This window comes from Colius striatus, chromosome 3 (assembly GCF_028858725.1).
Source record: "Colius striatus isolate bColStr4 chromosome 3, bColStr4.1.hap1, whole genome shotgun sequence".
NCBI lineage: Eukaryota > Metazoa > Chordata > Aves > Coliiformes > Coliidae > Colius > Colius striatus.
Window position 1 is genome coordinate 70,692,607 of NC_084761.1, and position 16,595 is coordinate 70,709,201.

Consider the following 16,595-nt stretch of genomic DNA (forward strand, 5'->3'; position numbering starts at 1 on the left):
TTGTTGGTGGAGCAGGTCCCCAGCTGTGCCACTCAGCTCTGGGTGTAGGACACGGAGTGACATGAAACCAGGACCAAAGCTTCCAACCAGCCCAGTCATGTTTCTGTGTACAGGCATCTAGTCCCTTCTCTCATGCTTATTGCATGTTTTCTAGTATGTGCTTCACATCCACGTTAAACAACAGGATTAACAAACAGTCTCATCAGGCAGCAAGTTCTAAGGCCCTGGCTTTGACTGGCTTGTTCATGGGGGTGGGGAGAGGATCCTGGAAACACTTGTGGGGTTTTATAATCATCCATTTTATTGGTCTCAGGTGATATCCTCCTGAACGTGAACGGGATTGACCTGACGGGGGTCAGCAGGAGTGAGGCTGTTGCCCTGCTGAAAAACACCAACTCATCGGTGGTGCTCAAAGCCCTGGAGATGAGAGCCTGTGAAGCCCAGGAGGAGTGGGGCTGCTTGCCATCCCCCGAAGCCATGCAGGCAGCTTCTGAGAGCAGTGAGTGGTCACCTTCCTGGGTGATGTGGCTGGGGCTGCCACGGTAGGTCCACAAGATTGCATCCTCTTTCTGGAGGGGAGTGGGAGGAAAGATTTGTATTTTCTGGCAATTCCTTCTTTTGGCTTGATTCATTGCACTAACATCTTAATTAAATCCAGGCCCTGTTGCAGAGTTGACTCTAAAGACCTCCCTTTTGTAAATCAGTATGTGTACATGGAAAAAGAGTCATGCAGATTTCCTTCCAAGAGAGTGAAGGATCCTGAATTGTTCCAGCCTTGAAAACATATCTGGCACTCAGGGAGCAAAAGGAAAAGCTTTCAGGGACACTGGAGCTTGCTGAACTGGGGTCTTAGTTCGACCAGTCCGCAGAAGGCAGAGCTGCCTCTTCTGCAGCTCTCAAGCTGCGCAGACTTTCTCCTTCGCCAAATCCAGCTGAACTGTTTGAATTTGCCCAGATGTTGCAAAGTGTGTGCAGTTGGCCTCTATTGCCAAATCACCTCTTTTAACCCCACCCCCCGACTGAAAGAAGTGCATTTGTCATACACAGGAAACAGCTGTGTTGTCACTTCAGTATCACAGAATCTTACAGAATCTTAAGGGTTGGAAGGGACCTCAAAAGATCATCTGGTCCAACCCCGTCAGAGCAGGACCACCTGGAGTAGGTCACACAGGAACTCATCCAGGTGAGTTTTGAATGTCCCCAGAGGAGACTCCGCAGTCTGTTCTAGTGCTCCCTCATCCTCATAGTGAAGAAATTCTTCCTTGTATTTCTTTGGAACCTCTTATGTTCCAGCTTATACCCATTGCCCCTTGTCTTATCATTGGTCATCACTGAGAAGAGCCTGGCTCTATCCTCCTGACACCCACCCTTTACATATTTAATATTTGTAAACATTAATGAGGTCACCCCTCCGTCTCCTCCAAGATAAAGAGCCCCAGCTCCCTCAGCCTTTCATAAGGATAATAAAAGCCACATTATGTGTTGTTAAGCTCTCTCAAAGACACTTGATGTGCGGGGTGTATACCTGCAGCTTCAGTGACGTTTTGTAACGAGGATTGTGAATCTGTGGCTGTGGGAAGCTAGCACCACACAGCTGAACCTGGTTCTCAATTTTAAGGAATGAAGAATCTAGCTTACAAGTTGCTTTTGCTCATACTCTTAACCCTGGCAGCAGATTGGAGTGTCTCTTTCCCTTCTACAGGAGGGCATGAAATGATGGCCTGCAGAACAGGTGAGCTTTTGCTCTAGGCACAGTTTCAAGACCCCATTTCCTAGTCTTACATAGCAGGTTAGGTGCTTTCTCTCCTTCTGAGCTGAGCTATTTGTGATCTCATTCGCCTTGCAGCTAGGTCTGCTGTGAGGGCCAGGTGTGTTCTGGGCCTTGGTATGAGGCTAATGGCTGTGTAACGTGCTGAAGCACTGCAAGAGCAGAAGGCAGGCTGTGTGTCTGTCACACAGATGGAAGGTTCCTCCTCCAATGGAGAGTGCTACATGCTTGTTCCTATGAAAGAAAAGCAGTAAAAAGAAAAACCAGCACATGGATGGCCCATAATTCACTATCTCATGCAAAGCTAATATTTCTCACTCAGTCTTTGCTGGAGACAGGCAGGCTCAGGAAGATCCTTATTCCTGCTTGCTTCTTCTGCATCCCTGAGCTTGGCCAACAGCAGTGTGAGTGTGCTGGAGCACAGGTAATACTCCCAGCAGAGGAACAGCAAGCAGACCAAAGGCCTTACAGATGCTGCAATTTTCAGTGCCGAGTCTTGCCTTCAATCATCATCCATTGCACTGATGCAATTGCACCCTGCCTATGTCTGCTCTAACCCATCTTTGTGGGGCTGTATAGAAAAGCTGAGCTGCCTGGTCATCATCTCCTGTCACAGCTGCCTGAAGTCCCTATGTCCTCAGTAAGGTGATGGAGGAAGGATGGAGCTCCACAGTACTGCAGGTCTGCACTCAGGGTTCACATCAGTCAGTTCCACTTCACAGTTTGAGAAGAAACAGTGGTTTTTCCACATTAAAAGTAGTCTCTAAGCTTACTCTCTTCCCCCTCCTCCGGAGACTGTGTGTGTGGAGGCATTCCCACCCCTTTGGTCAGAAAGAAAATCAACCCGTGTCAGGAAGGCTGAAGACAGGAGTTCATTGTAACTCTATCCCCAGCTGTGATGCCATGCCTAGAGCACAGCGTGGCCCTTCTCTCCCAGAGAAAAGCAGGGGGATTGGTATGCTGAGCTGGTACGCTGCACTGAGCATCTGACTGGGACAGGGACCAGCACTGACTACACGTGACAGTAACAGAGGTGCACTGTATCTTTATTAGTAGCTGGTTGGTTGAGCTTGGTTGAGGGCCAGGTTTGCGTTTGTGCATTAGGTATTACCAGACCTTTCACTCTTTCCCAGCATTAACGTGTTTACCCTTTTACTGAGTCTCCAGGACCCATAGTAGACATCTGGAAGTCCCTCAACAAGTTCTCTCACTAGGATGTGTACCCCATTAACTCATTTCAGTCTGGGCTGAGCATTTAACTTTTCCCTACCTGGCTTTCAGTTTGCTTTTGGCAGGGTTTACATCCCACTAGATCACAAGGTATTGCCAGCAGTCTCATGACATTTTCCGGACTGTTAGAGAAAGTGACTCTCTGTCCAAATAGATGCCTGACAGGCCCATCTTGGCAAAGGTGCTTGATGTGCAACTACAGGGAAAAAGGGTGAAGGTATACCTAACTTAACTAAAACCATTTATCAGAGGGACTGCTCCAAGATACATGAGTGTAAGAACATTTGGTATAGTAGATGGAAAAGTAGAAATGTCAAAATCACAATTGTACAGGATGGAATGGCATCATCATGGGAAGATGGGCAGCACTGGGCACACTTACCTAAGGAAAACTGAGCAGACAGAAAAAGCAATAAGACTGGTAAAAGCAGCAGAATCAGACAGCTTATCTGACTCCTTGTTCCAAAGTTCAAAGCCTTGGAAAAGCCATCTTGGATAAAGTTTGTGGATCTCACTTAAATTCTGGGCTTTTCCTTGTGAGATCTTAAAATTGGCATTGGTCACTTTTTACATGGCTTGATAACATGTAAACAACTCTTCTGTTCTTTCTGTAGTACAGTCCAATATGTGGCGGTTATAAAATAGCTGCACATGTGCATCTGACATCTGTCAAAACTTGGCCAGCCTGGGAGCGGAGTGGCTGCAGGCTGGGCAGTGGGAGGAAACAGTGATGCAGGACCTGAAGCATTCCCGCCCAAGGACTTATCACAGGGTAGCTAATTTAATTGTTTGCTGTTGAGGAAGACAGGTCTTCTTTATTGTTGGAGGGAAATGTTGTTGTGCAGCATGCACAAAGGAAATAATGTGGAGCAGCTGGGGAAAAGCATTTCCCCATCCCTGTGGTGCTTCTTCTGCTCTTGCTTCTTTTCCTCTCTCCTTTCTTTGCTCTCCTCACATTTCCTTCCCCCAGCTAGCACTTAAAAAGACTTTATAGATCATCCTGTCATAACATTTACAAACATTATACTTCACACAAGTGCTTTGCTTCATCTGCAAAGTGAGATGAGAAAGACAGGAGGTGGCCAATGTTGTTCTGTGAACCAGAGGTAGAATTGGAAATAAAATATGGAATTAGGACAGAAACTTTCCCAAATTAACTCCATCCAGGTTGTAGGGCTCTGATGGAAGCAATTCGAAATTACTGCACTCCACTGATGCTTGTCTACTGTAACAAGGGGAGAGAGTCATGGTTTTCATACTTGTTATTGCTGAAGTTGGGCTGGTTTCTGTTCCCAGAGCTACTCATGCTTTGTGAAAATCAACAGGGAATGGTACATCTAAGTATTTGAAAACAGGCGCTTTTAAATTCCACGTCCATCAGCAACTGATGGTCAATTGTAGTATTTCTTCTGATAGGACCTTTGTGTCTAGACACTGCTTATCCTCAAATCTTGAATCTGAGGCAAGTTCACACATAAATTCATCCTTGTCCTCAGCTTTTGGAGTATTGACAGACAGAGGCAGAAGGCTGCGAGCTGCCATCTCCCAAGGCAGAGGATGGTTCCCCTTGGACCAGTAGCAGTTTAGTGGGTTATGGCAGCTTAACTGGGTCAAAACACACAGACTGGGGCTTCCATTATTGCAAAGAAGTAATCTGCTCGCAAACACTAAGCATCTTTGGATGACGCAAGTGCTTATTTCATTTTCTCCCTCCAGCACTTTCCAGTTTGTCTTTAGTACTATGCAGCCATGCAGAGACCCAAATGAACTAACTCCCTTTGGGCTGCTATTTGCTTAGGCACAGCAGGCATCTCTGCTCATGTACTAAGCTGATGGGAGCAAGCAGTTCCCATGGGATATGTAGCTCAGCTTTGTGCACCCTGCCTCTCAGCATCCTTTTCACATTTCTGACTGCACTAGTCAGAGTAGCTGAGGGGCAGTGCACTGTCATGTTTATACCCTCTGTCTCACAGGATGGAGATAAGGAAACACCAATTTAAAGGGTTTAAACACCACCTGGACACTCCTGTCAAGAGTCAATCTCTAGCTACAGACAGTGTGATGGGTTGGACCTGGCCAAGCACCTGTACAGCTCAACCTCCCCAGAAGGAAAAGTGGAAATGGGAACAATGAGAGCAAGGAAACTTAAAGGAAAGACAGAGAAATCACTCACCCATTACTATTTTGGACAAAACAGACTTTGCTTGAGGAATTTAGCTTGAAACATTATTTGGGGTTTTGGGAACCAAAGGTGACAAACATGTAAACACTGTGGGAAAACCCATTCCTCCCCTTTTGCCATACTCAGCTTCAGTCCAGCACCGCTCCTCTCACCTTCTTGCTTCCCCCCCCCCACCCTCGCCTTGTCACAGCAGGGTCCCTTCCCTGAGATAAACAGGCACTGCACTCAGGACAGAGTAGTTGCTCTCTGCTGCTCCTTGTTTCCCACGTTTCATTCTTTCTGGCAGAGAGAACAATCCTAATGCTAGTATGCCCTGGCTATTTTACTTCAGTTTTGCATGCACTTTGATAGCAAGCATGTACTTAGGCTTCTGGACTGGCAGCAACCATGTAATCACAACTGCAGGTATAGAATGCATGTAAGCAACATTTGCTCTCCTTACATTTTCTTCTCCTGTCCTTACCTGTTCAGCTCTTTCTTTTCTACTGTGTTAGGATTTAGCTGATCACCCTTCAATTTCAGCAGTGTCCTCCTTAAGGCAGTGAGCATAGTACCAGGCAAAAGAGACCCCTGCCCCGCAAAATCAACACTAGGTAAGAGCACTACTGGTATCGCTTGGTCATGACCTTGATAAGTACCATCAAACATAGAGGGTTTAAGCGATTTTGCACATTGAAGAAGTTCACAGATGGTAAAGTAATAATGCCTGGCTGCTGAGGAAAGAAGAAAATGTCACCTGTTTCTTACATTAGCAGCCAGTGAATCCTTGTGCAAATATTATATACCTACCAGCCTGGCAGCAGGTGGATATTTGTAGGTCCTGGGGGACTAATCTACCACTACTATGAAATCCTGCTGAAACACAGCTCAGGCATGATTTGACAAAATTTTTAAAAAGTTAGACATGTTGGTCTTTAAGATAAAGTTATTTACCCTTCTACAGAAGAAGTCTCAGCTGTTTCTTAGAAACCTGGGGTCTCTGAATAGTGCTTGTAGAGTTCCTTGCTGTAGAGTAGCCTATAGCTTCAGACTTAGAGCAGCAGAGGATTTTTCAAGGCTTTTCAGTTGTTCCTGGGAACACTGTTAATGATGGGTGGGTTAAGTACTGAGCACAGAAATTTCTGTTGTACTGTAACTAATGAAATCAATGTGTTCGTTTCCTGCTAGGCTAAAAAAGAGAAAAAAATGAGGTATTGAAATTAAGTACTCAGAGCAATAGGCAAAGTGTTAAGAGTCCAATAACCTTACTTAACTCCTGCTTTCCCTTATTCCTTGTTTCAGCTAACCTTTGACCCAGCATAGCTTACAGTACTGTAAAACACATTCAAAAGACAGAGGGAGAAGCAGGTTTCAGCTCTCTCACCAGAAAAACCTTTTGTGAACCATTCACAGTGCAGACAAGCTATCTTCTTGACAGCACTCTCATGGACAGGCTTCTCTCATCTTCCATCCTGTGACTTACCAAGAAAAGTCCAGGATCCCTTCTTCCACTGATGCTCTTCTGTCACCTCTGTGATTTTTGTAATTCTGGCTCATTTCATTGGCCTTGAAATTATTTAGCTTTGACATGCATCACAGTAATAAATGTCTGACTACTTCTGACACAGTTAATCACATACAGGCTCTTATCTTGGGCAAGCTTAATGCTTCTAAGTCAATGGGTCCAGATGGGATGCATCCTAGAGCGCTGAGGGAGCTGGCTGATGTGATTGCTAAGCCTCTCTCCATGATTTTAGAACAATCATGGAGGACAGGCGAGCTACTTGATGACTGGAGAAAGGCCAATGTCATTCCAAAAGTGATGGAACTACTCATCCCGAATATTGTCACTGAATATATGAAGGAAAAGGTGGTTATCGGGGGGGTCAACATGGCTTCACCAAGGGGAAATCCTGTTTGACCAACCTGATAGCCTTATGAGTGCATAACCAGCTGGCTAGATGAGGGGAGAGCAGCAGATGTCATCTACCTTGACTTCAGTAAGGCTTTTGACACTGTCTCCCATAACATCCTCATCAGAAAGCTCAGGCAGTGTGGCTTGAATGAGTGGACAGTGAGGTGGATCGAGAGCTGGCTGAATGACAGAGCCCAGAGGGTGGTGATCAGTGGCACAGAATCGAGTTGGAGGCCTGTGGCCAGTGGAGTTCCACAGGGATCAGTTCTGGGGCCAGTCTTGTTCAACATCTTCATCAACAACCTGGATGAGGGGACAGAGTGTACCCTCAGCAAGTTGGCTGATGACACCAAACTGGGAGGACTGGCTGATTCCCCAGAAGGCTGTGCTGCCATTCAGCGGGATCTCGACCTGCTTGAGAGTTGGGCAGAGAGGAACCTCAGGAGGTTCAAGGGCAAGAGTAGAGTCCTGCACCTCAGGAGGAACAACCCCATGCAGTAGCACAGGCTGGGGGTTGAACTGCTGAAGAGCAGCTCTGCAGAGAGAGACCTGGGAGTCCTGGCTGCCAATAAACTAACCATGAGCCAGCAACGTGCCCTCGTGGCCAAGAAGGCCAATGGCATCCTGGGATGCATCAAGAAGAGTGTGGCCAGCAGGCCAAGGGAGGTTCTTCTCCCCCTCTACTCTGCCCTGGTGAGGCCTCATCTGGAGTCCTGTGTCCAGTTCTGGGCTCCTCAGCTCAAGAGGGACAGGGAGCTTCTGGAGGGAGTCCAGTGCAGGGCCACCAAGATGATCAGGGGATTCGAGCATCTTCAAGGATTGGCTGTGGGCACTGGGGCCGTTTAGTCTGGAGAAAAGAGGAGACTGCAGGGGGATCTCTAATATTTACAGATATCTAAATGGTAAATGTCAGGAGGTTGGGGTATCACTTTTTTCTATTGTATCTAGCAACAGGACAAGGGGAAATGGGATGAAGCTGGAACACAAAAAGTTCCACTTAAACATAAGAAAAAACACTATTTCACTGTGAGGGTGAGGGAGCTCTGGCACAGGCTGCCCAGGGAGGGTGCGGAGCCTCCTTCTCTGGAGATTTTCAAAACCTGTGTGGACACGTTCCTGTGTGACCTGATCTAGGTGGATCTGCTTCTGCAGGGGAGTTGGACTAGATGATCTCTAAAGGTTCCCTCCAACCCCTACCATTGTATGATTCTATGATTTGCGTAAGTTCTTACTCTAGGAAACAACTTATTAAATATTTTAACCAAGATTATACCTAGTAGTTTTACCTCCAAGATAACTGGGTTTGAAAAGCACAACTACAAAACCAGAACGGAAGTGTAGGTCTCCAATGCAATGGAACTTTGGTGCCATTTCACATCCTGAAAACACTCTAAGGTATATGAAAAGACAGATTTAGCGTTGATGATTCATCAGAATCACAAGTTAACTAACTGTAAGACATTTAATTAGATTGGTTTGTTTCAGGTATTTGTACAGCTGCAAAGAAATTGTATTACGAAGAAATACATCTGGAAGTCTTGGCTTCAGCATCGTGGGAGGATATGAAGAACATACTGGGAACAAACCATTCTTTATCAAATCCATTGTTGGGGGAACACCAGCATATAATGATGGCAGAATTAGGTAATGCTTATCTAATGAAAAGTCACATTTAGGAAGGTCTGTCTTTTAGTTCTTTTGCAGATATTTTTAGAAAACAGTTTCTATGAAGACAGTGAGGGGGTGAAAAGGACTCAATGATACAGAATTAACTTTGACAGATCTGGATATAGGACACACGTCTTGAACTTTGATAGCTTTGCATTGATAGAAGGATATTTTCAGATATTTAGCAATCACCTTTATAGTTATTCATTTACTACTATGTCAGTTTGATCTCTGGGATAGTACAAAGCATGCCAACACAGAGCAGCTTTCTCACACCCCTAGCTGAGCAAAACACCAACCAACCCCAACACAATTTACAAGAATAAATGTAGAATTAACTTAAATCAATTAAGGAAGTCTTAAAAACATAGTTTGATCAGCATATGGATCATTCCCATCTGAAAAAACTATATTCTATTTTCTTTTATATATTTCTAATTCATTATGAAGTTGTAAGGAAAAAACATCAAGTGTTTTCACCTGCTTTATTCCCTTATTTAGGAAAAGTAGTTAGCCAGTAAAGAAACAGAAATACTCAGTTTAATTTTTCTCTCATCTTTGCCTTTTGTTTTTCAGATGTGGTGACATTCTCCTTGCTGTCAACGGTAGAAACACGTCAGGAATGATGCACGTCTGCTTGGCAAGGATGCTCAAAGAACTGAAAGGGAAAATTACTCTCACAATTGTGTCCTGGCCTGGCACTTTTTTATAAAACAAGGTTTCATGGAGAGTATTACAAATGATTTTACACAGAAAAGGAAGAATAAAAAAGGAACATCAGTCTTCACTTTCAGGGTGGGTCAAGTATGTATTTATGAAGAAAAGGTTGCTGAAATTTCAACCTGCATGTCAAGAAAAGTCATGTTTAGGCAATGCAGGGACACTTGTCAGAAAATCACTTCAAAGCGATTTAACCTACAGACTTAAGTTTTTCCTTTCCTGTGTTCTTAAAGGTTTTCGGTTGTTTTTATATATATATATATGTATATATATATATTGAATGCGTTATAGTAACAACGAAATTGAAGGAGCAGCAACTCCTGCTCACTCACTTTATTTTGATTTACAAAAAGAAAATCCTTGAATAACTTACGGAAAAATTTCTTGCAATTTTTCTAGTTGAAAAAAATCAGGTGAAAGTTTTTATCCAACACACTAATAGCACTTTGATTTTTGTGTATCTTTTCATGGTCAGCACAAAGCTGGTATTTTGAAGACTTTCAAGTACTGTTTGTTAAGTCTGTAGAACTGTGAATTAAATTTCTAAAATAATTAAAAATAACTGTAACTGTGTAACTTGTACAGACATTATTTTAATCCAAAACCAAACAATCTCGTTTCCCTGATACATTTTGATTAATACTATTAAATCCAGGATTTTCATATGGAATTATTGTTTTTGAGGAAGTAGACTGCACCAGTACAATTTTTGCAGGACGGCCGTGACAATCACACTTAACCCTGTTCTGAATGGAGTAAATCTGAAAGTGAGGATGGTCTTACACTTTTCTTAAACTAGTTCTTTGCCTTTGTCTGCAAATTATTCCAAAGTCTTATTTTTTTCCTCTCACCCTAGCAATGGGAAAAGGGATATGTTTGTTAAATCTTTATCATGTTAAGGATAGCTGTCCCCCTAGAACAGAAGACAAAAATGAACTTTCCCTTAAGCCACTGAAAAGCAGCAGAAATGATTATCCAGCTTAATTCACCTCTATGCACCCACACTAACCAGACGTAACTACCAAGTGTGTGATCACCGCACTCAGCATTCCACAGACTAAGGACAATCAGCACCTTGCCCAGATTCCCTACGGTTTTTTTTTTTGTTTCACCTTAGTATAAGGTTCTTGAAGAGTCTGCAGTTACTGCCTGTCCCTGTAGTAAAGGATGACCTCCTCAAATATGAACTCCAAAAGCTACACTAAACCCACACCATTCCAGATGTTGGTATATAATAAAGTGAATGAACACTCTTTCTAAAGTAAGTCAGTAAAAGAATGACCTTCCCACCAGCTTATGAAAAAGGAGATCACCTAATACAAAGAATTCAAGCCCTACCTATATTGTAAGAGCACAAGCTTCCAGCTGTACAATGTTTTTCTCACTGATTCTTAAAAGACAAAGTCAGTCCAGGAATCTTAACATGAAAAATTCATTCTTTTATTTTCAAAAAAAACAAAGTAACCTCTGATTTCAAACTAACAGAACAAGATTAGGAGCAAATTATTTTAATACCCAGAAAAATAACGAGATTTATAGTAATCTATTTCTGGCACTAATATATATGCAAGTAGGCAAAAAAAAAAAAAAAAAAAAGAAATCGCACAAGCCTATTCCACAGGGGCAGCTTCAGTGTTTTCCTGTTCAGGAGCAGGTTCACCGCTGGCTTCCTTTCCTTCTTTGCTTCTTTTGGATTTTTTGTGTTTGTGCCTTCTGTGGCTATCCCCTTCCTCACTGTCGTGACGACGTCTGCTGTTACTAAACAGAGAGAAAATAATACCTCAAACAATTGCACGATGCTTCAGGCTCTGTTTAGTTAGAGGGTACCAAAAAAATCAGCCTTTGCATTCATGCTTGAAAATCAGCTCCTGCTCCTGTGCAGACACACATGCTATTTCCATGTCAGCACCAAACAGAATTTTGCATGGCTTGGTACGTACACCCGCCCACCCATCCAGTACTTTTTGCTGGGAAACTGAAATTGTTTTTCACATTTATGACCCATATTCTAATAGCAATATTTTTAATAATGTCACAAACCCATTGGCATCCCTTAATGGTTTAAATGCTCTTATTGATTCCGTTCCCTGGACGCCACCTTTATTTCTAACTTCAAAAAGATCAAGTTGAACAACTTCTATCAAGCGATCGTGAGGGTTATTTTCTTTACTAAGAATCACTGGTGAGTTCCTACATTAATACTGCTGAACGTCAGCTTCACTCCATCTCTTTCTGAATCACCATTTATACCCTTCCTTCCCCAAACTCATAATTTCTGTTAAGAAGCTAAGACTATAACGTACATCATTCAGTATGAAGTCACCAGGGACAACATTGCTTTTTGTCTGTCCAGATTTTATACAGCAGACTTGTTCCAAGTAGTACATCTAAGTGTTTACAGCCTTTCCACAAAACTCCAGTTTGTTTGGGGTTCTTTTAAAAGTTTACTTTATTTTTTTAAACTGGTCAAGTCTTTCGTATCCTATTAAAAAAAAATAAATTAAATCAAACCTTCGAGATGACTTGTGCCTAGTGTCTTCTTTCTCTCTGTGCCTCCTGTCTCTGTGTCGGTCTTCTTTCTCTCTACTTGTTCTATGGCGGTCGTAGCTTCTTTCTGCATAGTCTCGGTATCGGTATCGTTCTTCATCACTGATCAAAAAAGAAGATATTTTCAGGACAGTAACACAAAGCAGCATATACACTAAAGAAAAGAATTTCTTACACACCCTCAAGATGAATGACAGAAACATCTTCACGTTGCTTCTGGGTTTCTAAACAAGATCTACAGCATAGCTAAAAGGACAGCAAATCTCTTCACCTTACACACTAGACCTTTGTGGTTAATGCAATTTTGAAATGAGACTGCTCAATGAGACTTCAAAAGAGATGAGAGTAGTATCCACAGTTAGCCAACACCACTCAAATTCTACATTAACACAGCTTAAAATTCTACATTCTACATGTAGAATTCTACATTCTATTCTCATTCTACATTTTCTCTACCAAGAAAATTCTATCCAGATATAGTGTTCAATAGCATTTAACAACGTGACTTCAACACAAATGAACATACTGCTCCCATGTTCTGGAGCAGTGAGAACTTAGCTCAAAACAATTTTATCTGCCATAACTTGGATCCCGTGGCCATTTCCCACATGAAGGCACTACGTTAGTGATTATTACAGCTATGCATGAAAACTCAGAGCAAGATGGGAGAATGCCTGAAACAACAGCACTCATCTTTCTTTGAAACTCTGTATGAGCGTGAAGCAAATGTTAAAAACTTGCAATTTAAGACACTGCAGAGAAACACCAAACACCTTACAGAAAATATGTTTTTTCTAAGGGATATTTGTACATCAAAATCAGAAAAGATTACAACTATTATTAAAACCCCCAAAGTTATCATTTGTCACTCTGTAATAGGACTGCACTGATTAGTGTTTGTATTGTTATAAAATCTGATAACATCACATTTATAAAATTCTATAATCATAGAATCTTAGAATGGTTTGGGCTGGAAGAGACCTTAAAGATCATCTAGTTTCAACTGCCATGCCAAGGGCATGGACACCTTCCACTAGACCAGGTTGCTCAAAGCCCCAGGCAAGTTGGCCTTGAGCACTTCCAGGGATGGGGCGTCCACAGCTTTTAACCTGTTTCTGTCTGTATCAATCATCTAACATTGTTTTACCTTCATATTTTCCTCTACGAAGAGAGGAAGGAGGAAAGTGTAGGGGAGGCATTTAAAATCAAAGTCCCTTTCAACTTGAGCATTTCCTTTCACAAGAAACTAAATCAAGGCTTCAGGGAAAGGGGTAAACCCAACAATTACCGGAGTTTTCTTACCAAATGTCACATAAGATGAAGCTTGGTATCAACTGCTTCTGGGACAAGTCATACTGAAGACTAGTCTAGCTTACACAGCAGTTAGTTTTGCATCTCAGAATGACAGTCTTTATTTGATCTATGATTGAAGTGTGTCTTAACTTGGTGTGTAATGAAGCCGCACCATAAAGACAGCATGCACCTGGGTGAAGTCTACTTATAAAGCTCAGTTTTAGAATATTTTAAAAAGCATAATGTTAAAAACGAAATTAAAATTAGCTTCTGACATCTACCAAAAGCTGTAACTAAAAGTAAAGTCTGATTTGAACAACAACTGAACATTTTCCTTAGGTGTGGGGTTCCTATACCAACAGGCCTTTAAAGTGCCAGTAGTCGTCGGTTTTAGCAGCCTTCCATTTCTGAAGGCTGGCAGGAATAGTAAAAGGTAGAACTCATTCAATTATAGTTTGCTTCCAGTGTTCAGTATTACTTCCCAGAACTAACCTTTTGATGATCAGTATTTAAGTAAAAGGTTAAAATTTGACTCAACACTACCTTCTGATGAGAAATCAGATGGCTACTTGTAGAATTACAGCTTGGTTTCAAAGCTGAGATATAAAAGCTTTAACATTAGCCCACAGTCTGCATTTTTTCTGTTACACAACTATTTAAAAACACTCTAGAAAAAGTTTAAAATATTACTGATACTCCTTTCAAAATCCTTCTTTGGTAAATCACTAAGGAACCACAACAGCTTATAAGCATGTCTGAAAATAAACAAATTTTCTCTAAGTAAAGCAAAAAATAACTTTGCCAAGTCCAGCACGCTGGGACCTTTCAGGAACTAGGATCAAATGCCACGTACCCAATGTTACACCACTGATCTCCCTCCATTTTGTATCTGGGTTTATATTAAAGTTATGAAAGCCTTCCAGGGAGAGCACTAAAACCTCATCATCTACATCTTTGGTTACTTCTCAAAACAGCCCACAAGCTATTAACTTCACAAATCAGAAAAGAAGCCACTTCAGTAGTGATGTTTAACTTCTCATACACGTATTCCAAAACATACATTCAAAAGCGCTTCAACAAAAACATGGAAGGATTTAGTCTGGAAGGGGCTTCGTGGAAGTCATTTGGGCTAACACTTCATCAATACAGGACTAACTCAGAAGTCTAGTCAGATTGCTCAGTGTTTTGTTTACTGGTTTTGAGTATGCCCTAGGCTGGAGATTCCACAACCTCTCTCTAAAATTTGTTTTGCCATCAATCATTCTCTTGTGATTATTATTCCCCGCCCAGCCCTCATCTTATGTCTCATTGCAATCTCCTTTCCTTTCATTTTTTTTTTTTTTTAAAAATCTCCTTTTAACTATTGCCTCCTGTCCTTGATCCATGCACCCTGAAAAAGAGCCTAGCTCTAACTTCTTTATAAACACCCATTAGTTCTTTCACAGTAAATCCTAGAATCATAGAATGGTAGGGGCTGGAAGGGACCTTTAGAGATCATCTAGTCCAACCCCCCTGCAGAAGCAATGTGTCCAGGCGGGTCTTGAAGACCTCCAAGGAAGGAGACTCCACAACCCCTCTGGGCAGCCTGTGCCAGGGCTCCCTCATCCTCACAGTGAAATACTTTCTTCTTATATTTAAAAGGAAACTTTCATGTTCCAGCTTCATCCCATTATTCCTTGTCCTGTCGCTAGATACCACAGAAAAAAGGGATGCTCCAAGCTCCTGACATCCACTCTTTATATATTTAGAAATATTAATAAGATTCCCCCTCAGTCTCCTCTTTTCCACACTAAACAGCCCCAGTTCCCACAGTCTTTCCTCATAAGGAAGATGCTTGAATCCCCTGATCATCTTGGTGGCCCTGTGCTGGACTCTCTCCAGAATGTCCCTGTCCCTCTTGAGCTGGGGAGCCCAGAACTGGACACCATACTCCAGATGAGGCCTCACAGGGCAGAGCAGAGGGGGAGCAGAACCTCCCTTGACCTGCTGGCCACACTCTCCTTGATGCATCCCAGGATGCCATTGGCCTTCTTGACCACAAGAGCACATTTCTGGCTCATGTTTAGTTTATTATCAATATAATATGTTTAGCATATTATCAACCAGGACTCCCAGATCTCTCCCTGCAGAGCTGCTCTTCAGCAGTTCGACTCCCAGCCTGTACTGGTGCATGGGGTTGTTCCTTCTCAGATGCAGGACTCTGCACTTGTCCTTGTTGAACCTCCTGAGGTTCCTCTCTGCCCAACTCTCAAGCCGGTCAAGATCCCGCTGAATGGCAGCACAAATACACTCCCTTCCCTTTAGCCCTAACTTGTCAGACACCAACTGGACTCTCCAGTCTGTCAGTGTTTTCTTTTGCACATCGAGGGTCCCAAAACTGGGCACAGTACTTTGCACATTGTATTAAATGACAAATAAGAGGGGAAATAACATGAGGCATTCTCCACCTGTGGGTTACATGCTAATGCAGCTCATTGCATTTTGACCTTTATTGCACATTGACTGCCAAGCCCCACTCAATTTTCCACCAGGCCATAAAGTTCTTTTCTGTAAAGTTGCCTTCTGTCCAGACAGACCCTCATCTGCCCTGCTGCATGGGATTACTCAGTTCCAGGACCTTAGAAATACAGTTATTGGGTTTTAGTTTTGTTTTTTTTTTTTTTTAAATTGCTGAGGAAGAACCACAAAATGGTAAGGTATCAATCACATTCCCAAGTTTCCATTTTTAGTGGTAACTAATTGAGAAAGAAAACAGTCTACAGAAGGGACAATAGTCCAAAAAGAACAGCATCTTCTCAAGGGGGCAGGGTGAGAAACACTGTAAAAATGCACAACTTTATCTGAGCACAGCAGGAGAAAGCAGGATATAAAGACAGATGAAGGTTCTTCTCTAAATGACATTTTGGTTATTCCAATAGAATAAAAATAATTCACTTGTACTTACAAATGCAAGAAATACTATAGCACAAATACAGCTATTTAACAGAAAAAGAACTGCTAAAAACATCAAAGGCAGTAATTCCCGAGCAGTAAAAAGCTAAAGATGATGCATACCCCAAAGCCCATTACAGTGTTCCTTGAATAAAGTTGAAAGGTAATTTAAATGAAAGTAATGCATTGGTGCAGTCTCTAAGATAGAGCACATTCTCTTCCTCATAGCTAGTTTGATTTCATTTTCTTAAGCAGAGAATTGAAAATAAACCTTCTTAAACATTATGTCTGCATGTTCGGTCTTAAGCCTTTCCCATCTTGTCTGTGACTCCCAAACCAACACTAGTTAAGGGCCTCTCGTT

At 42.3% G+C, this 16,595-nt stretch overlaps 2 protein-coding genes across 5 annotated transcripts in view; one reads left to right on the top strand and one right to left on the bottom strand.

The window, feature by feature from the left end:
• The window catches only part of LNX1 (ligand of numb-protein X 1), a 67,133-nt gene extending 57,679 nt beyond the window's left edge, over positions 1-9,454 (top strand). Inside the window, 3 exon segments of the mRNA XM_061993485.1 lie at positions 314-542; positions 8,560-8,718; positions 9,319-9,454. Of these exon segments, the coding sequence (XP_061849469.1) occupies positions 314-542; positions 8,560-8,718; positions 9,319-9,454 (524 nt within the window).
• The window catches only part of FIP1L1 (factor interacting with PAPOLA and CPSF1), a 43,638-nt gene continuing 36,269 nt past the window's right edge, over positions 9,227-16,595 (bottom strand). For 3 of the 4 annotated variants that reach the window (XM_061993489.1, XM_061993486.1, XM_061993490.1), the window contains 2 exons: positions 11,974-12,111; positions 10,997-11,220 (listed from right to left, as the gene is read on the bottom strand). In XM_061993489.1, the coding sequence (XP_061849473.1) occupies positions 11,073-11,220; positions 11,974-12,111 (286 nt within the window). In that variant the 3' untranslated portion in view covers positions 10,997-11,072. Of the gene's footprint in view, positions 9,401-10,996; positions 11,221-11,973; positions 12,112-16,595 lie in introns of those variants that run through there. The other variant, XM_061993488.1, reaches the window with a different exon arrangement.